The 25920-nt window shown below is 43.7% G+C and overlaps 3 protein-coding genes across 13 annotated transcripts in view; 1 reads left to right on the forward strand and 2 right to left on the reverse strand.

Annotated features, from left to right (window-relative positions):
- LOC309353182 (protein adenylyltransferase SelO-like) overlaps nucleotides 1–199 on the reverse strand; it is a 32133-nt gene extending 31934 nt beyond the window's left edge. For both annotated transcript variants that reach the window (XR_014161731.1, XM_081882434.1), the window contains exon 1: nucleotides 68–199. The gene's annotated coding sequence lies outside the window, so the exon portion shown is untranslated. The remainder of the gene's footprint in view (nucleotides 1–67) is intronic.
- PDSS1 (decaprenyl diphosphate synthase subunit 1) lies at nucleotides 35–18048 on the forward strand (the record flags this gene model as incomplete). Its single annotated transcript, XM_081882456.1, is given in 12 exon segments — nucleotides 35–149; nucleotides 152–621; nucleotides 5604–5668; nucleotides 7774–7894; nucleotides 8019–8149; nucleotides 10198–10339; nucleotides 13712–13823; nucleotides 13918–14027; nucleotides 15517–15597; nucleotides 15965–16078; nucleotides 16538–16618; nucleotides 17569–18048. Coding segments are annotated over 12 exon segments (1683 nt in total). The 3' UTR covers nucleotides 17710–18048.
- ABI1 (abl interactor 1) overlaps nucleotides 17847–25920 on the reverse strand; it is a 93774-nt gene continuing 85700 nt past the window's right edge. For all 10 annotated transcript variants that reach the window (XM_081882513.1, XM_081882512.1, XM_081882510.1 and 7 more), the window contains 2 exons: nucleotides 22810–22995; nucleotides 17847–20493 (listed from right to left, as the gene is read on the reverse strand). In XM_081882513.1, the coding sequence (XP_081738639.1) occupies nucleotides 20318–20493; nucleotides 22810–22995 (362 nt within the window). In that variant the 3' untranslated portion in view covers nucleotides 17847–20317. The remainder of the gene's footprint in view (nucleotides 20494–22809; nucleotides 22996–25920) is intronic.

Genomic DNA, 25920 nt, shown 5'->3' on the forward strand with positions numbered 1-25920 from the left:
AACAAGGCAATGGCCACAAAGGAAGAACCTTTAAATGCCCGAGGGATGTAGGGGGCATCAACTTCACCTGTGGGACCTCTGCCTGGGCCGCACCTGCTTAAAGGCGCAGGAGGAAACGCGGCAAAATCAGAGGCGGCTCTTCTGGAGAGACAACGGGAAGCAAGGCGGCCTTCCTCCTCCCCTTCTCTCTCCAAGCCGGGCTCCTTCTCACACAGCAGGCGCGGCCCTCCGCCCCCCGCCCCGCCGGCCACTCCCTCAGGAGAGTCCCACTCCTCGCTCCGGGGCTGCAGGCCGGGGCGGCGCCTGAGGGCGGCGTGGGCAGCCTTCCTCTCTCGCCCATCTCCCGCCGCGCTGCCTAGGCCGGGTATTTCCGCGTCCGGGTCGCCTCAGCTGCTCGGCGAGGGGAGGCGGCCCTTGAGCAGCGGCGGGAGAAGCAGGCCTGGCGCCGAGGACGACGCGGCCATGGCCTTGGGCTGGTGGCACCGCTGCTGCTGTCGCTGCGCCGGCTCTTCCCGGGCGGCGTGGCTCGCCGGTTCCGGGCGGGCCTTGGGCTCCTCCGCTAACGGCGCCGGAAGGCAGCGGCGGGCTGTGGGGCCGGCGGCGCCCGCGTGGAAGGCGGAGGTAAGTCGGCGGCGCGCCGGGGCGAATGGAGGTCACGTCGGAATGAATGCGAGGAAATGCTAGCGGGATCTCCGCGCTGTTTCGTTTTCAGGTTCAGGGAGGGGAGAGAAGATGCTTAAGGGTCCATCAAATGACGAGGGAATAAAGGGAGAATATTGGGGTGGTTTTGGTGGTGGTGTTTCTACCCCTCCTCACACTCCATAAAATGTTGGGCAGTAAATTCAGGACTGAGGAAAAGGACTTCGTGCTGCGTTTGCTGCAGGGATGATGGCCACCGGCTTGGAGGGCTTTGCAAGGGGATTTGGCAAATCCGCGGAGGATGCATCTGTCCGTGGCTACTGTCCACGCGAGTTAAGCTGCATTTGCATCTTCAGGGGTATCGCCCTCTCTCCAGAGCAGTGGTTACAAACCTTTTTTAGTCCATGCCCCACCTAAGCATCTCTAAAATCCTGATTCCACCCCACCCCGACATATAATTCTTCTTATTCAAAAAGTGAACTCCTGTTCACATGGAGGAAGCTTAAAAGGCTATTCACTGTAAATAACTCATTCTCGAATTGCCCCCCCCCCTTAAAAATCAAATTGCCCCTAACCACGGCTCTAGACATTTTAGGCAATGGGTAGCTCTCTTGCCCTCCATGCTCTGGGCTGCTTTGGTCACTGATGCTTGACCAGATTGACATTTTGGGTTGAGGCAGCATGGGTTTTCATGTACACAAAACCTTGGGAAAGATAAGGGGCTGTTTTTTTAAAAGAAAAGGTAGGGGTAGGGAGTTTAAAAAACGAGCACAAACCTGAGGGGATAGCTCAGTCTGCAGAGCATGAGACTCTTAATCTCAGGGTTGTGGGTTTGAGCCCCACATTGGGCAAAAGATTCCTGGATTGCAAGGGGTTGGTCTAGAGATGAATCTAGACCATGATGATCCTCGTGGCCCTTTCCAAGTCTATGGTTCTACAATTCTGAGGAATGTTTTTATTTCATTCATTTGTGCTGAAATTGTGCTGGTTGAGATAGCCACCAGCTTGGATGGCTTTAAAAGACTTAAGAGGTTGGATGGCCATCTGTAATGGATGCTTTAGTTGAGATTCTTGCATTGCAAAGGGTTGAACTAGATACCGTAACTCTCAGGGTCCCTTCCAACTCTACAATTCAGTGATTAGACAAAATAACGGAGGCTAAGGCTATCACTGACTACTAGCTTGATTACTATTTCCTCCGCTGTGGAAAGCAGTATGCCTCTGAACGCCACTTGTTGAGAAGCACAAGCGGGGAGAGTGTTGTCCTTGGGTCCTTCTTGCTAGCTTCCCGTAGGTGTCTGCTTGGCCACCGTGAGAATAGGATGCAGGACTAGATTGGCCTTTGGCCTGATCCAGCAAGCTCTTCTTTTGTTCTTAACTTTGTTTAGAGAGAAGCAGCATAGCTGACTGGGATGTTCATGATATTTGCCAGGCACCAGATTTGGGAAGGCAACTCTTGGTTTTCTTTGTAAGGCTGTAATTAGCCTTCCTTCCGAGCATGAGGTTCCACTCTTTCAGGTGAGACTTCAAAGACATGATAGCAAAATTAGTAACCTTGTTGATTTTAAAAAAAATAAATACTGATTTTACCATGATCTTCAACAGTTTGCCAGGGTGACATGTCATTTTGATCCAGAACTGTGACTAATCTTAACTGTAAACAAGCTAGCTTCAGTAACTATGGATTGAAGTAGGCTTCTCGAAACCAACCATAGTTAAACCATAGTTATGTTAACCATAACATAACGTAACCAATTCCAGAAGTTAATCAAAAGTAGTGATTAAAGCTACAAACAGAAGTTAATCAAAAGTAGTGATTAAAGTTTCTAAACTGTTCTTGGTCACATGGGAAAGGGAAGGAAGAGTGTGTGAGCTCAAAGCTCACTCTTGATAATTGTCCGTGTGAACAACATAGATTCTAGGTAGGAATCTATGAGGATTTAGAGCTTGGTTTCATCAGTAAGTTGATGGCACGCAGGTAATCTGTTTCCCCAAATACCAGTGTTTCAGTGGGGTGTCTGATCCAGCAGTGGGATGAATAAGACCCAGTAGGCTATGCTCAGTGCAGAGAACATGGATACATAGAACAGCTGGGCCATTCATCACCAATGTAAAGTCCCTTCAGATGGCGGTCTTGGAATAGAAGCCTTTTATCTGTGTAATATTTGGCTGCCTGTGCAATATTCAAGAAGTTGTTCAGTGGGGACAGGGAGTGAAATTATTGCCCCACAATTTGCTGTGCTTTTATGCAACATGCATTATAAAGCCCTTCAGAATATTGGTAGCAGAGTGTGAGTGATAGATTTTGAGTTGTGAGAAGGAACAACTGTGAACAAGTCAATACTCATCCATTGAATGGGCTTAGAGCTTGGGGGAAAGTACAATTCATTGGCTCTGTTCAGATGATTGTATCTTCATAAACCATGGAAATGAATGTTCGGGCCAAGCATTTCTCCTCCTCTCCTTATACACCACTTTGCGCCAGAAGCGTTTAGTCATGCTCCCCACATGGCCTGAAAAGCTGTCTGAGGACAAACGCTGGCTCCCACGGCTTGAAAAGTGAGATGAGCGCTGCACCCCATAATCGCCTTTGACTTAACCATCCAGGGGTCCTTTACCTTACACCACTTTGGCACTTCATTTGCATTCAGTCATAGTTTCCTGTTTGATTGAAACTGATGAACCCTTGTTGAATGTCAGTTATGTTGCTGATGTTATGAATAGGCTTTTAGGCTTTTAGGATTGTGCAGAATGGTTCTAAGTGATTGTTCCCAAGATCTCCAAACATCTATCTTAAAAGAATATTTGGGGAGCCCATGGTTCTAAAGCAGGTATGGGGAACCTGTGGCCCTCCAGATGTGTTTGGCCTCCAACTATCTTCAGCCCCTAGACAACATGTCAGGAATGATGGGGGTTGTAGTCTTCAATATTTGGAGGCCATGAGGTTCCCAATGCCAGCTGTAAGGGCTGCTTTAGATAATTTATTTAACTTAACCTTGAGTACACAAGAACATGCCTCTACTTAAAAAAATAAAATATGAATATTCTGCAAAGGCACTTGGCAGCAGCTAGTAACATAAAAGAGCTAAATATAATAATTAAAGGTATAAATCTAAACAAGCCACAAACAGCAAATCAACAAATAATAATACAGAAGAAAAAGCCGCCCCCAATACAGCAGCTCAGAATCCCAAGTGCCCTCCGAAATGAAGCTACTTGCTACCAAAGGCTAATAGCAAAGCTGGAAGGATGTTCTAGCACCTCCGTGTGGAAAAAGGCCTGTTCTAGATCAGGGCAGCCCAATCGTTCATACCAAGTGGGCCCTTTGACACAGAACCTGCATGCTGCAGGGTGGGGAGCGAGGCTGCAGTTTGACACACATCCCCCCTAGCCTTTGCACTGCCTTCCCAAAGCCAGCTAAGCAAGGCACCAGGCTTTGGGAAGCAGTTGTGAGGCTCTGTCAGGGTCCTGTAGCCTTCCAACCTGCTTCCCAAAGATGGGAAAGTACTAACTAGGCTTTGGGAAGGTGGAAGAAGGACTCTAGGACCCTATCAGAGCCCTCACACCTCCTTCCCAAAGCTTTGGGCCTCACTTATCTGGCTTTAGGAAGGCAGCATGAGAGCTGGGGTGGGCATCAAATGTTGCTGAGGGCCGCCAAAAAAGGCCACGAGGGCCACACATTGAACTACCCTGCTCTGGATGATCCCATGCACCTCATATGATGAGGGACCCATAGTAGAGTTCTGTGCTGTGAGCCTTTTGTGCTATTGAATACTTGTCTGGAGAAGGCTTGGGCCACCTCAGAGCTTGTGTAACAGCTTTCGGATTAGTCTCATAATAGAAACCACTTTGCATCAGAAAAAAGAGGTATGGACTTAAACTAGTTTAAGGTAGTTTAGGGAAGGAATTGCAAAACTTTATGGTTTTGTTTTTATAGCACTTTCCTTATAGAAGGAAATGCTGCAAGAATTCATGTGTAATAGAGTTTGATAAGGTTAGTTTGTGTGTGGTTTTCTGTTTTAGGTTTTGAGGTCTCACAGATGTATGGGCAGACAGGCTAGTAACTATTGCTGTCTTGTTTGCAAGGCACATATTAATGCAGCCTTGGAAACAAGACAACATTATCACTTGCCTTGGTTGCATGTTGGTTGAATTAATGCAACTCACTCTACATGGTGCTAACTTTCAACAATCCTCGCTTCAGAAGCTTCTGTTCACCCAGAATGCAGCTACAAACATGTTGGCGGGTTCTCACCCACAGGATCACATTCCACCTATCCTGAGACTGTTGCAGTGGTTACCTGCTTGCTTTCAGGCATAACTCAAAGTGTTTGGTCATTCTCTTTAAAACCCTAAATGACTTAAGTCCTATATAGATTGGGGATTGTTTCCTCCCATACTGTCCTGAATTCTCCCCAATATTGTCTCAACCTTTTCTCAGACTTTAAGTGGGTAAGAAGCTCACTGGTGTGGAGCCAGGCACACAATTTTATCTGGTAAAACAAATGATTAGAGGTCTTGGGGCTGAAACAATCTCAATCCTAAGATCAGAAGTAGAGGATCTTTTCTGGGTCTGCAACCACAAGGTTGGAAGCACAGCTAAGTGGGACAAGAGAAAGGACCTTCTCAGTGGTTGCACCCAGACTATAGAACACCTTGCCCTATGAAGTGTGGTTGGTCCCCTCTCACACTCCTCCACCCCTGTAGTTATTGAAAACCATTTTCTTCCAAGAGGCTCTTGCAAGTTAGACAATATTCTTACAATTCTTTTAACTGTTGGCACTGTCTTTTTGCAATCGTTCTGCATTGCTATAATGAAATTATAATTTAGAATGCTGTAAGATGTCCTAAGTACTGTAGAAGGCAGAATATAAATACTCAACTAAAATAAAATAAAAGTTAGGTGAAATGTAGTTTGTAAATGTATGCTCACTAATGTTTCATTTCTTTTTTCCTCTGGACAGAAACCCGATTTTCTTGGGAGAAGTTCGGCTCTATCCATTTTAAAAATTCGTAGTATATTTTGGCGGTAAGTTGAAGACCTTGCCGTTGTATTACACCATATATAGGAGTGGGTTTTAGGTAACCTGGGTGAATATTTTTAGAAGTCCTGCAGTTATGGGTGCTATCATGATCTATATAATGCTGTAAGTTGATACAATATAACCAAAGCAGGTTCAGGGAAGCAATTTATACATTCAATAAACTAACTGGTATGGGATCAAGCTATTTCTCTCTTCCCCTTTGTTTTATACGACATAAGTGTTCATCTTCTGTTTCATAACACTGATTTGATTTTGAGTTCCTCCTTCCCTATTATAACGTCTTTGGGCTGGATAGCTGTCATATTTGGAGCACATCCTATTAAAAGGTCCTCCTGCACAAGCCTGCTAGGACAGCAACCCGCCTTGCCTTTGAACATGTAAAAGCTTCACCAAGCGACTTTACTCCTGTTTTTAAGTGGAAGCTGAAGAACCAGTGGCAAGGTATATAGTAAATAAGTGCAGTAGGAATGTCAGGCCAATAACATGCTCCTTAAGTTGAAACAATACTTAGATTGAGGTAAAATGTGTCACTTAAGAATCAAGAGAAGGAAGTTTCCCTGGCTCAGCTACTGATTGGTAGGGATTCTTATCCCAGTGTTACATATTGAAGGGAAGGCCCCCAACCAAGTGCACCACTTGCAGTATTCACCTCATTCTGAAACACATCTTGCCGAAGAGTCCACATTTCTTAAGCGCACAGCAAGTCTTTCTGCATACCTAGTTGCGTGTTCCAAACATGGCTTCACTTCTGGGTGACAGAGTACAAGCTGTATCCATGTTCCTGAGATTTCTTGCCCAGCTGTCCTCTTCTGAATACTGTTTGAGTTATTGGGAACAAGCTGATGCAAGAATTCTTCTACATTTGCCACAAGATTAGTGTGGGTACAATATGGGTCCACTGCTCCTGTACTATAAGCTTAAATAGGCTTGCTTGCATGCACAAGTTCCTCGTAAACAAAATGAACTAGAGTGGTACCAGATACTCAATTACATATTGAGTGCCTTGATTGCAGCAAATATTCATTAGTCTATAATTACCATTTATGGTGTAGGGTGTAATAAAGCAAGACAATAAATCCATATCTTTTGACCACCAAACTAGATGTTTGGAAACTGACTGCTTTTAATGAAAGGGCTGTGCTGTGCTATTTTTATTGTAATTATTTATGTGTGCACACCAAAAAAGAAAAAAAGAAAACTATCACGCCATAGCTGTAGCACATAGTGCAGATAAAATCTTAAATGAGACCTCTGTTTTGTCCTGCCCCACCTCTGCTGCAAAGCTCAAATTTTTACTGTTTGAAAGCCTATTGATAGCATTTTACAGGTTGCAGCTGTCTAAAGGAGCTTGTAGAAATGTTCTGAAAGTAAGGAAAAAATATTTCAGCCAGCACCTCAGCTTGTTAAACTACAATCTGCCCTCAACAAATTTATCTTAAGCTCTCCCCCCCATCAGCAGCCAATTAGGGGATTATCTCCCACCCCCCACCCCTTTTAAAACACTATTTTCTTTCCTGCCCTCTCCTATATCCACATTACAGCGTTTGTCTACTCAGAAGTGAAACCCATTAAGTTCAGTGGCTAATTTGAGTACCATCTAAGGAGAGGAGTGATGGGGTAATGTAACAGAGTGATGTTGAGGTGGCAGGTGCAGGGATAAAAGTTTAAGAAAGGAAAGGTTTAAAAAACCACTGTGAAATTTGGGTGGGACTCTGTTATGGATGAGAGCAGGCACAGAACTCGGGGACAATTTCCCTACCTCTGCTCTTGCAGCTGCCCAGTAGGAATGGGCATAGAGACATGAACACTGGTACCAGGTTCTGCAAAGGCTTTTGGGATATAGGGTGGCAAGCACAAAGTAGGTGAGAAGTGGGCGGGGGGGGGGGAGAGAAAGACACCAGACTTTTAGAAAACAAATCATCTGGGGCAACTTGTGATTTTAAGCATGGTTTGTTTAATAAACTATGCTTTGGCTTTGGCTTAGCATGACATGCAAATCAGGCCAGTATTTTGTATGCTCTGTAAAATGAAACACAAATCCAACCTGTATTTTAGCTCTCGAAATTCTTTCAAATAATACTATCCCCAGGTTTCACCACACAACGCTGCGATTGTACAGCTGTGGTACAGCGGTTAGTGATGAAAAATATAAGGATCCTTTTAAACTGGGAAGCAAAGACTTGAATAATCTCTATGAAGATATTAAAAAGGTAAGGGCTCTTTGGTGTCTGGTGTGAAGTGCTGTAATCTCTCTTCCAAAGAGGCATAACATTGCATCAACCTATTTCCAGACTTACTGCTCAGCTTTAAAACTGCATTTTTGTTTGTTTACAGGAATTATGGGTATCTACTACAGAACTGAAGGAAATGTGTGAATATTACTTTGATGGCAAAGGGAAGGCTTTTCGACCAATGATTGTGGTGCTAATGGCTAGAGCGTGCAATTTTCATCATAATAACTCCGGGTAAATACCTAACCTTTATTGTTAAAGTTCTTACAATTTCAAATCCAGTTTCCTTGGCTCAAAAAAAAAGTCACTCCCTAGCAATAACAGCAGGAGTTAAGCAGCATGTTTGCAACTGCACAATTTATGCATTTTTCAATATCTTTCCCAAACTGTACACAGCATTGCAAAGGCTGCCACTGTCCCCCTTCTTCCCCTCAATTTCTTTCTAAAAACAAGAAAGGAAAAGGCCAGAATTCCATTAGCTCAATATATAAATATCTAGAATTGTTGGCACAAAGTGTCCACAGCATTGAGCATAGTATGGGCAAACCTTTGCCCCAAATTGTAGTGTGGCAGGGGAGTTGCTCCCAGTGTTTTTTGGCACACTCATATGTGACGCATTAGGAAACTGGTATAAAAAGCGAGGGAAGGAGCAGCAGGGATTTACTGTGGTATTGCTCGGAGTGGACCTACTGTAAGTAATAGACCCAACTTAGGCGCTGTGGTCTAAACCACAGAGCCTAGGGCTTGCTGATCGGAAGGTCGGCAGTTCGAATCCCCGCGATGGGGTGAGCTCCCATTGCTCGGTCCCAGCTCCTGCCAACCTAGCAGTTTAAAAGCATGTTAAGTGCAAGTAGATAAATAGGTACTGCTCCAGCAGGAAGGTAAATGACGTTTCTGTGCGCTGCTCTGGTTCGCCAGAAGCAGCTTAGTCATGCTGGCCACATGACCCAGAAAAACTGTCTGCGGAAAAAAGTCAGCTCCCTCGGCCCACAGAGTGAGATGAGCGCACAACCCCAGAGTCATCCGCGACTGGACCTAACAGTCAGGGGTCCCTTTACCTTTAATCATGTTCATTAGTTTCAATGGGACCTCTCTGAATAAAACTTAGCCCTTACAGTGCTGTCCTAACCATGTCTACTTGGGAGTAAGTCCTGTAGAATTCAGCAGGGCTTACTCCCAGGTAAGTGGGGTAAGGATCACAGCCACAGGCTGACTTGATGCTCACTTTATAGCTTTTGGCTATAGAAAGGTTTTTTGGGTTTTCTGGCGTGGGTTTCAGTAGGACAAGTTAATATCTTGTCCCTTTAGTGCTACTGTTGGTGCTCTGGGAAATTCACTGGCCAAGTGTTTTAAATTTCACTGACAAAATGTTCGAAATGGGTCTTTAGATAATCTGGCACTGGGTTCTGCTTCTGTCATGGTCAGCTGGGTTCTGCAAGGAAACGTTTAGCAGAGGTTAGTGGAGATAGCTGTCTCTTTGCTCCTGTCACCTGGAGGCATATTGCCATGGAACATGAGAGCTCCATTTTTTGCTTCCACCGCTAATATTCAACAATATATTCTGTCTCAGTCTTCCCCAGCCTGGTGCTCTCCAAAGTTTCGGTTTGCAACTCCCATCAGCCCCTGCCCAAATGGCCATGGTAGCTGGGGCTAATGGAAGTGGTCATAAAAAACATCTGGAGGGCACCAGGTTGAGGAAAGCTGGTATATATAATCCCTTTTAAAAGCTAGTTTAGTTGCCAGCCCAACCCTCTGTAAAAAACTGATTTCCTGTGTTTTATGAATAAATAATTTCAAGTTAGCTTCCTTAGCTAACCAAGTTATTACGTTCCATATAAGAGGGAATAATTCCTCTTGCGTTTTTCCTGCACCACTGTGTATTTCTGTAAATTTTTATTAAATTTATTACCCAGGTGCCCTTCTATAGGGAAGGAATGCTCTCTTGGGCCACCCCCCAAAAAAAGAATTCTTAGGGCAGGGGCCCCTCTGCTGATCTTAACACCCAAGACAGTCTGTAAGGAAGGTGGTCTGATGATGATGATCATAATAACTTCTGACTTCCCCATACCTGCTCATAAAAAACAACTGCCTGATGCCGCTGGAGAAGAATTGGATTAAGTTTGGATGAGGAAGTGAACTACAGAGACACTGGATTCCAAACTATTTGTCACAAATGCAGAACAAGTCATTGCTATCCAAAACTGCATTTTCCTGAGCTGGTGAACGTGTCCTAGCGTGCTTGGTTTGCTCAGCTTCCGCTGTCTCTTTCACTCCGATTTTAGGGAAGTGCAGGCAAGCCAGCGTTCTATAGCAGTAATTACAGAAATGATCCATACAGCTACTCTCCTTCACGATGACGTTATTGATGATGCAAATTCACGGAGAGGAAAACAAACAGTCAATCACATTTGGGGGGAAAGGAAGGTGAGTGTGTTTGTAGCGATGCAGTGATTTATTTATTTTTTGTATTTGGAGGGATGTTTACATGGGAAGTTGTAGGGAAAGTATACAGGCTATAAGGATGACTAAAGCAAACAAGGCAGGTTTTATCTATTGCTTTTAAGATTAAATAATTACGGATGTTTATTTGCAACCATTTATGTTAATTGCTTGCATGCTTTTGAATTGCACAGAACACTTGGCATGCAAAATTAAATACGTTTGTTCTGCATACGGCATAGTCTAGCCAAAGTTGAGCACTTCCTGAAGCGAAGTGGCAGAAGTGTTCCTTGCACCCGAAGGCTGCCTCCTAATTTGCCATATAAAGCTGATCTTATAAAAGGTCACATTCAGAGCTTTTAACTTTCCACACAGTTAAGCACTTTAAACTCCCATTCATTTCAATAGGAGATATTTAAGCACATGCCTCTCACTATCCCATTGAGATCAAAATGCTTAATTTTTACTGGGTAGAGCCCAAGCAATAATGTGGATATGATCATTCTCTGGGACAAACACAGCAGTAGTTCTAACCAAGCTTAAATATTTTGCAGCATAGTTTGAGATATTCTCCCAGGACCTTTTGACACTTAGTTGGGGGTGTGTGTGTAAGAGGTGCCCCATCATACTTTCCTGAAAATGGAATCTTTGAATTAGTCCTGAGAAGCAGGTTTAGCAGAAGGCTGGAAAAACAGGAAATATCTGAAGAGAAGCTGATAAAATAACCCGTCTGGGCAAATACCTTGAATTCTTGGAGTATTGCTTCCCCTTTCCTTATCTTGTGGGTGGAGTGATGAGGAAAAAAACCAATTTATCCAGGGGTTGCCAACACAGTGCCCTCCAGATGTTGTTGGACTGCAACTCCCAGTGGCCAGAAAATATGGCCAGTGATCAAGGGTGATGGAAGCTATGGTCCACCAACATCTGGAGGGCACCACATTGACCATGCCCGATCCAGCACCTTCTTCTGCAGAATGTCCTTCTCACCCTTTGTCTTTTGGCCCCAGTTTGTTACAGCCTTGCTGCCCACTCACCTCTTGCACTTTCCTTGAATTCTTGAAACACGTGAGCTACAATTATGGGTGGGAATTGCAGTAGTAGTGGGGAGATGAGACAAGATAACAGAGCAGGAAGGGCAGTTCAGATATTTATGTGTCAGCTGGGGCAGAGTTTAGGTTAATAAAAGGGGTTCTTGCTGTGTTTGTGTCACAATCTTCCCTGATATCCAGCGGGAAAGAAAGGAGCACATCTTAATGGTGCACCTGCTGGTTCCAATTTAATCTAATCCAGCAATGGTGCTTCATGTGCGTAACTGACACCGATGCTCTTTCAGACCCCATTGACTTGGTAAGCACACCTGTTGATCTGGCTGGGCTGGGCCTCCTCGTCTGCATGCAACTCACAGCTGGTTTGGAGGCATGAGAATGACGTGGACTTAGCCCTGTCCTTCAACTTCTGTAAGCGAAAGCAGCTGTGGAAAATTATCCTGGTCTGAACAATTAAAAGCTGTACTTGGCATTTCAAGTAATAAATATGATGGCTGAAAGTTATTGTTTGTGACAGCCTTGAAATTATTTAGCTGTTGGGGATATTTTATTGTTTCTTTTTGATTAAATGCTTGTATTGGTTTTTTTGTCTGCTGCTCTGGGCTCCTTTGGCAGAAAGGGCAGGATGACTTTTCAAATAAATAATAAAATCATATGTAGCAGCTGAGCTGACCTCTCTTTACACTGCTAGCAAGCATAACAGCAGACTCCTGGCTTGGAGGTTCTATTCTGTCCCTTGAGCAGCCATTGTGTGTAGTGCCTTCTACCATCTTGAACTGGTGGCCCAGCTATACCCATATCTGGACAGGGATAGCTTGGCTCCAGTGACCTATACTGTGATAATCTCTAGGTTAATTACCGCAATGCACTGGGCACCGGGTTGCCCTGGAAGGCTGTTTGGAAACCGCAGTTGGTGCAGAGGGCAGTCGCCAGGCTGCTGATGATGTGGACCATATCACACCAGTATTAGCACAACTGCAGCTGCTGCTTACACCTTTTTGGACCCAATTCAAAGTGCTAGTTTTAAGCTGCAAAGCAGCAGTGGGGCACCGCTGGCCAATGTTGGCACATCAGGCTTACCCTCAGGCTTCTTTAGCCTGCCAGACTGTTAGGGGGACGGCACCCCATCTTATTAGGACAGACAAGGGCAGGGTTTAAAAGGAACTCTCAGAAGCTTCAAGTAGGCTCCTGGTTGTTCCTCTGCTGATGGGTGGCAAGAGTCTGTCGAAACCACTTCCTTTGCCTAGCACTGCTCTTTGAACTTTTGAAATTGGAAGTTGAAAAAGCAGTGCGCAGCAGCCTCCAAGGAACTCAGTTTCACTCTGTGTGTGTGCCTGTCCTGTCCTGGGAACAGGCATGGGCAGCCAAAAAAAGCATCCCTTTGGGAAGCAGCAACCTTTTAAAAGGATCAGCTATGCAGGGCATTCCCTGCGAGTAGCCAGTCCTTCCAGAAGGCAGGTTTTTTTCTCTGTCCTCCTGATCACCTGGGGAAAAACAGCTGCCTTTTCAAAGGATTGTCAAGAAAGTTCCCCTCCCCGCACCCGCTCCCATTTGAGCTTCCAGAGGATCAAACAGGAGTGTAGTCTGAAAGCCCTTTCCAATAGCAAAAGTCTTTCAAACAGCATTGAAGGTCCCAACAATTGGGACTTCAAAGCACATCACTTGCCATCGTAGTGATTGACAGGGGCAGCCCTGCCAGAGATAACAATCTGGCCCACTACCCAGAAAAGGTACCCCTCAAGAATATAGCTGGATATTACAAGAGTTGTCTAGTGCCAAGAGAGGCTCAGAGGCGCAGCAACATGGAGAGGCTTTTCAGTGGTCGCCCCCATACCTGTAAAATGTTTTCGCTATTGAGGCCTGCTTGGCACTGACACTGACATCTTTTTGGTGCCAGGGTAAGACTTCACTCTCCTTCAGGTATCTGTAAAGGGAATACCTTTGAATAAATCTGGAGAAAAAAATAAATCACACAAAAATGACTGTAAATTGAAAACACCTCACCCCCCCCCCCCGCTGCATTAAAGAGAAAACAGTTTCAGTATTAAAACAAAAAAAAAATCCTTCCAGTAGCACCTTAAAGACCAACTAAGTCAGTTCTTGGTATGAGCTTTCGTGTGCATGCACACTTCTTCGTGTGCATGCACACGAAAGCTCATACCAAGAACTGACTTAGTTGGTCTTTAAGGTGCTACTGGAAGGAATTTTTTTTGTTTTGACTATGGCAGACCAACACGGCTACCTATCTGTAAACAGTTTCAGTATTGTATGTATGCTGCTTCTCACTTAAAAGCAAATTCTTCCTTTCCAGGCAGTCCTAGCTGGGGATTTCATCCTTTCTGCAGCCTCTTTAGCATTAGCACGTATTGGAAGCGCAACCATTGTTTCTGTGATAACATGTGTGATTGAGGATCTGGTGCACGGTAAGGCATTTTAACAAAATCTCTAGAAGCAACTGAGACATTTTTGTCTAGGCAGCAGTTGAATGACAATGTTGGGCTCTTCATCTTTTTTTAGGCGAATTTCTTCAGATGGGTTCCAAAGAAAACGAAAGCGAGAGATTTGCTCACTACCTCGAAAAGACCTTTAAGAAGACTGCGAGTCTTATAGCAAACAGCTGTAAAGCAGTATGTACGTTCCGTCTTTCTTGTTGTTCATATACCATGATGCATCAGTGGGAAACTTGGGGGGGGGTGCAGCCTTTTCACAGCTTTCTCTTACTAGCTCTTCAAGCTTAAGGGGCCCAAAGTCCTGGAAGCCTTTCCAGTGTGTCTCATGCTGAAAGGAGTGAAGCACATCAGTAGCTTAGCACTCTTCGCTTATCTCAGTCTCACAATGTTAGGAAATGTGTCAAAGGAGGATACTAAAAAAACCGATGTCTTGATGACTAGTGCCATTGGTCATTGGTGGCTGCTGTACTTTGCCATTCCTTGTTGTAATGTCATCTTTCTATATATCTATTTTGGAAGACTTCCTAACTTAAAGTGCAGTTCTGAGCAGACATGAGTCCTATTGAATTCAGTGGGGCTTATTCCCAAGTGGGTGGATTTAGGACTGCAGCCTAAAACGTCCAAATAATATATTAGCAGACCTCTAGGGTTGTTTGAGTGTATAGAGTGATGCACAACAAATTCCTGACTTCACCTATATGCATTGATGAGGTCTGTACACAAAGGAGTGACTAACCATGATAGTGATATTGAAAACATCAGCTCTTGTGCAGCAGCTGTGAAAAAGGTCAAGTATTGGGAACTATTAAGAAAGGGATTGATTGAAAATGATGCTGCCAAGTGTCACAGTGCCCCTATACTCTGTCCCCACCACAAGAGCTGCAGTTCCCAATGATGTAACAGTGAAACCTTGTTCCCAGGATTCTTTGGGGGAAGCCATGACTGTTCAAAGTGGTCCAATATTGCTTTAAATGTATAGTGCAACCCTAGTCTAGTTCTATGTCCTAGATGTGTTAATTAATGCAACTGTTTGCATTGGGGGGTCTCTCTCTCTCTCTCTCTCTCTCTCTCTCTCTCTCTCTCTCTCTCTCACACACACACACACACACACACACACGTATGTGAAGACCAGCTTGTAGCAACTTCAGTGCAGAAAATGGCTGCCTCGGGCAGACTTCGCATGAAACAATCACCTATTTGACCGTCGTGTCCACTTTTTACATTGTGTTTTGTGAATTTAGCTCTGCCCTTTTTGTGGAGAAGAAATTGCTCTCAAGTTGCTGGCAATTGCTGGGACCAGAGTTGCCTCAAATGACATGGCTGCCATTGCATTAGTAATTGGCAAACAATCAGTTTGCAGCCCATCATTCTGTATCTCGGAGATTCCAAGCCCTGTGCATGCAATGAAGTTTGGCCATGATGAATATTTGATATATCCAATCTAAATTCAGAGATATATATATATTTAATGCTGTAGTTCAGATGGGCCTTGTGTTCTTTTAAATAGGTCGAGTTTGTACGTGCCTGGGTGTATAAACAGGGACTGGGGGTGGTCAACAGTGCAGCTAACGAAGCCTGTCTTCTCTCTTCAGTTGTTTACTGTTAATGTGCTGCATATACAAACAATGGATACTAATGACAGAATTCTTTTGTGTTTCCCTTTCAGGTTTCCATTCTAGGCTGCCCTGATCCAGAGGTGCATGAGATTGCATACCAATATGGAAGAAACCTCGGGATAGCATTTCAGGTACTATATAGCAGGCACGTCCAACTCCCAAGAGACTGCGATCTACTCCCAGTATAAAAATTCTGGAAGTGATCTACCCCGGGGGGGGGGAAGTTTAGCTTTATTGAGGGGGGGGACATCACTCACCTAGAACGACGACGCAGCGGTGAAGACTACTTTCATTTTCTAACTCGTCAGCTAAATACCAGTTTCAAACACAACAAATGGCTGGGGCCAGTGCCATAAAGTAGTAAGATCAGCAAGCTTAGACTGTCCCCTGTTCAGCAGGCAGAAAAGAATTGAAAGCTGGATACCATTATTATAATTGTTATGAACTAATTCTAAGATCCTTGTTAACTGGTCTCAACGTGTGTCTGTTTGTTTGCAGTTGATAGATGACGTGCTGGATTTTACATCCTGTTCTGATCAGCTGGGAAAGCCAACGTCAGCAGACCTTAAGCTTGGTATAGCTACTGGTCCTGTCTTATTTGCTTGTCAGCAGGTAGGATTAATAAATGTACTGTCTTCACCCCAAGTTAAACTTGTACTGCTGGCTACTTGAGAGACATCTACAGTGGTACCTCGGGTTACAGACTCCGCTAACCCAAAAATAGTACCTCGGGTTAAGAACTTTGCTTCAGGATGAGAATAGAAATCGCGTGGCAGCAGCACAGCGGCAGGCCCCATTAGCTAAAGTGGTACCTCACGTTAAGAATGGACCTCCAGAATGAATTAAGTTCTTCATTCTACATTCATACACAAGTACCACTGTATATTGAAATTTAAGGATGAGTAGGGGTGGAAGCGTTTCATGTTACCTTGTTCAAGCTGTATGCCTGCCTTTTCATGAAAATGCTTGTGAGATGTTTATAGGTGAGAAAAGATAATAGGTAGTTCGTCTCTCCTATTGGTTGCTAAGCTCTTGCGTTTTGGGGGAAGTTAATGTTTTTCTCCTTCTCAGTTTCCAGAAATTAATGCCATGATAATGAGGCGATTCAGTTTGCCAGGAGACATTGAACGTGCCCGGGAGTATGTATTACAGGTAAGACCAGACTAAAATAAACACTAGCTCATACATGTATCTAATACTGCTAGACAATAACGTTCAGTACAATAGATTTAGTTAATAGGAATTCATCTGGCATTATGTTTTACGGTTATTTTTGAAGCCCTGATGTAGGATTCTAGCCTTTACTCTTAACACTTCATTTTACAAAGGAAATTTATATTGGGTATCACCTATCAATGATATGTGTGGTTTTCTCCAACAACTGAAACACGAACTTCAGAAGTTTTAGTAAGCCCCGTGTTTTAATATTCGTTGTGAGCTATCTTGAGCAGGGTATAAATATTTCAATAAGGTGACTGTCTGCAAGAACAGATTTTCACCATTAACCTCCTATGGAGAACACGACCTGTTCACTTAAGTCTGAACACTTAATGCAGAAAATGTGAGCATGATACGTTCTGTCCAGTAAGCATTGGTGTAAATTAGTTTTTGTGCTTCTCCTTTCCGGTGCATTCAGCTCTGTTGTAATCTAGATGTATTTACTTGAAGCGTTAAGTACAGATAACCACCTTGGAGGAGTGTAGAGGTAGTCGAGCACATTCAGACAGCGTATTTGCTTGTCCCTCAGCTTTTAAACTGCTTGGAGCATAGAAAAGCTGCCTTATGGCAAATCTGACCATTGGTCCATCTAACTTAACATTGTCTACACTGGCAGTGGCTCTCCAGGCTTGCTGGCAGCAGGTTTATCCCAGTTGGTTCTGGAGATGCAAAAGGTCCCAGATTCAATCCCTAGCATCGAACCTACAGAGCCCTTGAGCTCTGCAGAATGGTGGTTTTGGACACTTCTAAAAACACCTTTGCTAAAATTTTTGTTCTAGAATCAATTTCAAAATCTGACAGAAAAGAGGGAGCAAGAAAGATCCCATGGCCTCCTAACTTCTCCACTTAAAAGTCTTTGGGTGTTTTTCTTTTTCTTTTTTTAGAGTCATGGCGTGCAGCAAACAACCTACCTCGCCCAGCGCTACTGCCATAAAGCAATGACAGAGATCAGCAAGCTCAGACCATCCCCTGAAAGAGATGCCCTCATTCAACTAGCAGAAATAGTCATCGCCCGAGACAAATGACACAGCTGCCAGAATGAGTTGCAATGAAGGAGATATTTACCAGACTGTGCCTAAATCTACATGGTGAAACATCTTGGCTTGCTTCCAGTGCAGTTACCAAAATTTAAGTTATCCTCACTGAAATAAATATAACTAGGTTTATGAAGTAAAAATGTTTTATTGAAGGAAGCCATACAAAAATGATGAAACAAGATCAGTCTGTTAAACTGGTAGCAATGCCTTGTGCCTGTATTTTTAATGGGTGGGGGGTTCCTGTTTTTGTCATGGGCACTGTTTACATCGTTCAATATTGACACCCAAGGCCACAATGAATAAATACTATCAATGTGTTGAAAATCACTTTTGCAAAATGCCTTGGTGTGTGTTGGGAGTATAAGAAAGATACCTTAAGAATGATCTAATTGCCTATTAGTTTCAGACTACCAAGAATATTAAAGGAGTATGGTTTATTATAAAAAGACTGCACATATTTTTTGTAAATAAACAGGTTATATACAAGTTTAAGATGTTCCAATTTATAAAGGGAATACAGATAGGTTTTACGGATTGCTAACTGATCTCAGAAATAACAGATTAACAATTAGGAAAAGGCAAGAAAGCATTTAATATAGTTAGGTTTGTTTAAGGTAAGGCGGCAAGGGATGCTTCAGTATTTTATGCCACACTAGAAAACAACTGTAACCACTCGAACAGCCAGTACACCTGCTCTTTCATCATTTAATTTTAATACCCATTAAGACAGTTCAGTCCAAATAAATCTTTACTACATACAGTAAAAAAAAATCCCTTACTAAATCATAATCTGCCTTAGATTATCTAAGTAATACAAGTTTTGTACAAAGAGACCAAAAAAGTCACCTGACGTTGTGCTCAAAATGGAGGTGTCAAAGTGCATGTGTTGCTTTCTTAGAAGAGCAAAGTAGGCTGTGACTGCTCATGTCCTTCCCTACGTGAGCGGATATGATTAGCTCCTTTCAGTAGGACACCTGGACCAGCATCATCTCTCCTGTAGTATCTGCCTCCACCTGGGCTCACATGCTTCTTGTATTTTGTGGATGGCTGTGGCAGCAACCGTCTTTAAATACAGTGATGTGGACAAGTCAGTAGCAAATCCCTTCAGTGCTACAACATCATCTTAGCAGGACATGCAACCTTCCACGTTTTAAGTGAGGTGGCCGATAGGACAGTGACTTGTGACAAGTTTCCTCACAACTCTGCATGTTGTGGAATGTGTTAAGATTGGAGAACAAAACTTGGTCGCCTCATAACCAGGGCCAAGTGGCTTCATTTAATAACCACAGTCACCCAAGCTGGTAAAGGCAATCACCCCTAAGGAAGCTCCACTGCCAGAGTAAAGGACTACTGGGTGGAGGGAAGACTGCATTGTTGATTCCTGGTGTTGCAGCTTTAGTGCCAAAGATGCAATTAGATGGCATGACGTTGCCCATCTAATGCTAAATCAGCACTATCAGCCTGGACAGCTCTGGTCATATGTGGATAGCTGGGAATAGGCACAGATTTCTGTTGCGTGTCAGTCCCCAGCTAAGTCTAGCATCCAAGAACTATTGGAAGAGATGTTAATGCAATTTCCCAGGCCCAGGGCTCCTTTACTCTGCAAACTCCCCTATAAGCCTTTTAGCACTGTGATCCTCTGTTTAAAAGAGTAACAAGAGACGTGAGTTGCAAGTGTCTAGCAGTTATCACTCACTGTCGCAATGAATGAAGCCAAATAGTTTTGTGTAATTTTACGCATCATGAGCTTGCAGAAACTTGGTTTCCTATCTTGGAGGATGTTAAGTTTTGCACTTGCATCAAAATTGTCCCTGCTTATAAGGGGCGGGGGGATTTTTGCCAAGTCAATGTTTTAGTATTGCTTTGCAAGGCAAGCCAACAAATTAATGGACAAGACCTTTGGTTCACTTATGTATTTATGAATGGAAAAATTCAATGCAAATTTACTCATAAAAAACTCAGGTACAAATTACACATACATCATAAGACCACCCATCTTTGATTCATATGGACACCTTAGAGACTCAAATGGACTAATTGGAATAGGTTTTGTGAAAGAGTACTCCAGGCAAAAGATTACAACAAATTGGAAGCATCTTGGATTTTTTGGAGAGAAAAAAGTATAATTCAATACATAAGTTTGTATGCATGCTTTTAAACAAATACTATAGTTTGAGGATGAGCAAGAGTCTAAACAAAGGTAAATGACCAGCACTATCAGACTTTTCAATCAGATTTAATGTTAGTCTAACATAGTTGTTAGTTTACCATGCTGCACTGAAAAAAGAAAATAATGGCACAATTTGAATGATGAGTCATTAAATATTATATACCCTACTTCCCCAGAATATTTAGGCTGGTCATAAAAATCAACAATGCATAAGTAAATAAGCATAATCAGTAATAAACAGTTGCTCGTTTTACAAACTCTGCAGAGACAAATGCTTACAGATGAACATTCAATCATACCATTTAAACAGTATGGCCTGAAAGGATGGGCACATTTTAAAGAGCATTAAGACAATTGTTAACCTTTTAGTTACCCTTTGTAAATAATTATGGCATGATTGAATAAGACCTGACCTGAAGAGAGAACTTAATCCGCATAGTGCATGATTGACTCAACATAGTTTCCAGGAAACAGGCCAGTCACTCTGTTGCAAACTCCTTCATACCAGCCGTCGTCATTCTTCTTTATAACATAAATGATTGCACCCTCCATGAATGACAGCTCATCATCCTTGTCCTTTGTGTAGTCATATATGGCAACAACTGGGAATTGGGGAGAGAGACAAAATTACTTTCCTGTAAGTGAGTCACAAAGGCACTTGAGGTTGGGGTGGGGGCTATATTGCTATGTCAGCCACTTCCAAATCTAACTTGCAAACCAAAATTACAAAAAGGGCAGGTGCACAATAATGGCAACATGAAAAGGACCAACCTGACATTTAAACTGAATCTTCTGTATTCTAATCATGATAGGTTCACTCTCTCTACTACAAAGTCCCAAATTCAATCCCCGGTACTGAAAACCCGTCTGATACCTTGAGAAGTGGTGGCAAGTCAAAGGACATAGAATTGTAGAATTGGAAAGGGACCACAAGGGTCATCTAGTCCAACCTCCTGCAATGCAGGAACCTTTTGCCCAACATGGGGCTCAAACCCATGACCCTGAGATTAAGAGTCTCATACCAACTGAACTATCTACCAAGCTACATTGGCAAACATGATTTTGTTAGCTTGCGCCCAGTTCTCCAATCTGTTAAGGTCATTTTGAATTCAGATTTTGTCTTCTGCAGCATTAGCTGCCTCTCCCAGTTTGGTGTCATCTGCAAATTTAATGAGCATCCCCTCAATTCCTTCATCCAAGTCATTTATAAAGACGTTAAACAGCAACGGGCCCAGGACAACCCTGCAGCACCCCACTTGTCACTTTTTTCCAGGATGACAAGGAACCGTTAATGAGTACTCTTTGGGTTTGGCTAATCAAATCCACTTAACTGTTACCTCGTTCAACTCACATTTTACCAGCTTCCCCGCTGGTAAAATGGACTTTGTCAAAAGCCTTGCTGAAATTTCCCTGATCCACCAAGTTTGTAATTCCATCAAAAGAAGAAATCAGATTGGTCTGGCATGACTAATTCTTGAAAAAAACCCACGCTGGGTCTTAGTAATCACAGCATCCTTTTCTAAATGCTCACAGACCAACTGCTGAATTCTCTGTTCTAGGACCTTTCCTGGTATCGATGTCAAGCTCACCGGTTGGTAGTTACCTGGGTCTTCCTTTCCCCCCCTATTGAAGATGGAGACAACATTTGCCCGCCTCCAGTCTGTTCTCCTCTCACCTGTTCTCCAAGAATTCTCAGAGATAATAAACAAACTGATCATGAAGACAGTTTCTAAGCATGTGGAGATAAACATACTTTGAAAACATCTTCAAACCTTTGCACTAATCAGACAAAGATCTAAAGAGTGGGTGCCTCTGCCCACTTAACCCTCAATGTGTTCAGATGAGCACCTAAACACAGCTATGGAGACACATTTCAAACAGCACAGATTATTTAGATCTATTCCAATCTGGGTTCCAGCCTGGCCATGGGACTGAGTCACCCTTAGTCATCCTGATGAAGAAGAGGAGTTTGGATTTGATATCCCGCTTTATCACTACCCGAAGGAGTCTCAAAGTGGCTGACATTTTCCTTTCCCTTCCTCCCCCACAGCAAACATTCTCTGAGGTGAGTGAGGCTGAGGGACTTCAGAGAAGTGTGACTAGCCCAAGGTCACCCAGCAGCTGCATGTGGAGGAGCGGGGAAGCAAACCCGGTTCACCAGATTACAAGTCTACTGCTCTTAACCACTACACCACACTGGCTCTCTGCAGAGAGCAGAGCTTCTTGAGCTCACTGCAGCTTTCAGTACCACTGACCATGATAACTTCCTGGACCTGCTCTGTGGAAAGGCAACTGGGGACACTGTGCTGCAATAGATCATGACCAACTCCAGAGGGCAGCAGTGGGGGAGTGCTTTTCAGATCCCCGGCATTTATGCTATGGGGTGCCACAGGGCACTATTTTATCCCCAGATAGGAGACACTGTGGGTGATTGGTTCCTCCACCCAAGAAACGTATCCATTGTCTGCCCAAGACAAAACTGAAGTTCATCTGAAGGAGCAGGTACACAGTTTGGGGGTGCTTCTGGAACCCGCTTTGTCACTGGGTGCCCAGGTAGCCTCAGCTGCTAGAAATGCCGTTTGTGGACTGGGAGAGATTAACCACAGTAGTTCAGGAACTGGTGACTTAAAAAGGGGATTGCTGCATTGTGCCCTACGCAGTGCTTCCCTTTGTATAACATCATCTCAGTAATTTGTATAAACAACCCTGGAAGATTGGTCAATATTATTGTCCCCCATACTGCAGATTTGCAGATGGGGCGGAGAGGGGGGATATATTGAGGCTGTGAGAATAAGGCTTCATAAAGGGATGCACGACATGTTTGCAGCGAAATTGGGATTTGGAGGTTAAGGCTCTTGTTTTTAGCCTTGCTGTTACGGGGCTGATCTGCTGCAGGCACAAGCGTGTTCGCCCATTACCTTTCTCAATATAGCTTTTAGGTGCCCAAGCCGGATCGCCGTCTGCATACGGGTCATTGTACTGCACGACTGCAGCCTCCTCGTCTTCATAATCCACAGGTGGCGGAGGTGGTGGCGGCGGAGAGTCATCAAACATGGGCATCTCATCGGGAGGCGGCGGCGGAGGTGGAGTTGGACTGTCAGCAACTGGAAAGTCAGTGGAAAAGAGGACCTCTGTTAGGTTTCGTGCAAATGGAAGTAAACACATGATCAGGGACCCACATCTTCTATCAGATGCTAACGGCATGCACTACCCGTACCATGCACAGATTAGAAACAAAAGCTCTGCATGTTAAAATGCTATGATAGATGGGCTTTGCAGGTTACTAGCAGCCAGGTAACAACAGGTGCCATTTTTCACGCAGACACTCCAAGGCATCATAAGCGGCACGCTAGCAGAGAACAGGAAGGGAATTCACTCAATAGCTACACATTCCAAGGGCTGCTGAATATTGCAGCCCGTTATCAATCATGTTGTGTGTGGGCTTGAGACAATTTTGTTACTTTTGCTCTGGGTTAGCAAAGTACCTGAAAAACAGAGAAAGAGCCATCGCTAAGAGTCCTGGCTTGGTTATATCCCCCTTTAGCATTCACTGATGTCGATAAGAAGAACAGAATCAAGGACAGAGTTAGAATCAAGAGCCTGATGCAGACCTTGGCGGTCATTTGTGCAGCATCTGCAAGGCATCATTCCATGCCTACCAGATGTTGTCCAGCATCTGCTTAAATACCTCCAGTGAAGCACCCATCTCCCAAGACAGGGTGTTCCACTGCTGAGCAAGTATCTTCTTGATAGGAAGTTTTCCCTACACTTTAGCTGAAATCTGCTACCCTACAGTTCCCACCCATTGGTTCTAGTCCTGCCTGCCCTACAACGCACCAGAGAAGAAGTCTGATCATCATCTGTGCTCCAGCCCTTCGGGTATTTGAAGACTGCCATCACATCTGCCCCCTAATTTCCCTCTTCTCCAGGCTAGACATACACAGCTCTTTCAACTTCCTCATAGGACTTGGGTTTCCAGACCCGTCACCCTCTTCTGGACCCATTCCAGTTTCCAGAAGAGAGGCCTGTCTCAGTAAACGTGCAAGATGAGCTCCTGCACTTTCATCCTCTAATAAGAAGGTGAATGGCTACCTACTCTCTATGGAGCCTCATTGCAGTGCTGCAGACTAACCCTGCAGGGAGAGAATCCTGCATATTCTCAATCATGTACCCCCCCACCATGCACAAACAGATGCCATTCTGAGTAAGAGAATTTCACAACAAAGTGGCTGCGGCTCAGTTCTCACGTAACACTAAGCTTAATCATCGCTTAGCATGAGCGCACAAAGATTGGGGCTCCGGGTGAGAAGATTGTGGGGTATAAATAATTAATAATTAATAATAATAATAATAATAATAATAATTTTCCCTGGCCCAACTGCTGTTGTGCCAAATACTTCAGAATACCAGCTGCTAGAGGGTCACTGCTTCCATGCCTTGCTTGTGAGCATCCTGAAGGCATGTGGGTGGGCAACAGGTGCTGGAACTGCAGGGCTCCAAAATCTAAACCCTGTTCAGAATCTGACTTTAGTAGGTAAGCAGCAGTATAAGCTGTTGTTGTCAGTGCTGTGTTATATGACAATAGGCCCATCGTCCCTCTGGGAACGTCTGCCGCAAAAGCCACACTGAAATGGATGTGTTTGCTGCAATACAACAGCTTTTCCAATGCAAGACTAGACAACGTTCCCAATGGGTTACACCCCATAATTTATTGGTCCAATCCATTGAGCATGAAAGACAGACATGCACATGAAACGGTAACATTTTCCGGACTGGATCCATTTCATATGGAACTGGCACAGGGGGTTTAAAGAGAAACGATGCCCATTCCACAATTTTCTTTACCTTAAGAACAAAATATAATGCTCATTCAGAATAGAGCATTCTTGGTTTTGTCCAGCTAATCAAAATCTTCACTGCACAAAAGAGCCTCAGTATTGACATGTGCTTTTAAATCAGAACCTCCCTTTCCCTGAAAAAAAAAAGCTTTTCAGCAGATACAGTGATATCACTAATGATACCTCTGTGTGTTTTACGAAACACCCCAAATTCAAGCTAGCATAATGAAGAGACACCGAATAAGGCATATAATAAACTGAAGTCTCAATGCCCCTTTCATTTAATTACTGAGATTTTAAGTGGTCAAATTTTTAAATGGCACTAATGCCTAATCATTTTCCGTTCATTCATTCTTTTAAAATGTTGTAGCGGGGGAAATGCAAAACTAATTGCTTGGATTGATCTGAAATATGAAATGCATGCCCTGATATTCCATATCTCTAGAATGTCACTGAGCAGAACTCATTAGCCACAGTTAATTTAAGCTTCGTGAAGTGCACTCTTCACATCTGTATTTCATATAAGCCAATACAGGCTCCCTTTGCGGCTTCACGTGCTGGTTTCAGCTTTGGAATGCCCAGGAAAATTGTAATCCATCCAATCTCAGCCCTGCAGTTGCAATATTGGCAAAACTAGGGCAGGGATGTCTCAAGATGCACCAAGTGTCGGTTGTTGTAATTAATTCTAAACTATTTACCAGCTTGCTTAATGTTTGACTGTATTATTAGCATTGTATATGTATGGAATGTTTCTTGTGGGGTAGGATATGGTGATCACTTCTTATATTTATTTTAAAAACTGGAGTATAAAGTGATTTTTAAAAATGCACAAAGCATCTCACTATCACAACCCACTCCTAAAAAAAACAAAACCCAGGGGATTATCAGTACTTCCTTCAACCAGGGTGGAACCTTTCGTTTATCATTTCCAGAAAGCGTTGACAGTATAGAAAAGCCAGGGGTGAGGGGGAAGAGAGGGATATGGTTCAGAGGGCTGCATTATGTTGAAGGGATTGGTGAAAACTGGAGAGGCAGAAGTGTTTTCACTTGCCTAATGCCACCATAGGATGACACATCTGAGATATACTGTATTTTTCTGTGTACAAGATGCCCCCATGTATAAGACGCCCCCTTTTTGGGGACTCAAATTTAAGAAAATGGGGGGAGATGGCTCAGAGTGTTGAGCGCTTT

Source organism: Podarcis melisellensis, assembly GCF_964234715.1.
Source record: "Podarcis melisellensis genome assembly, chromosome: 12".
Taxonomy (NCBI): domain Eukaryota; kingdom Metazoa; phylum Chordata; class Lepidosauria; order Squamata; family Lacertidae; genus Podarcis; species Podarcis melisellensis.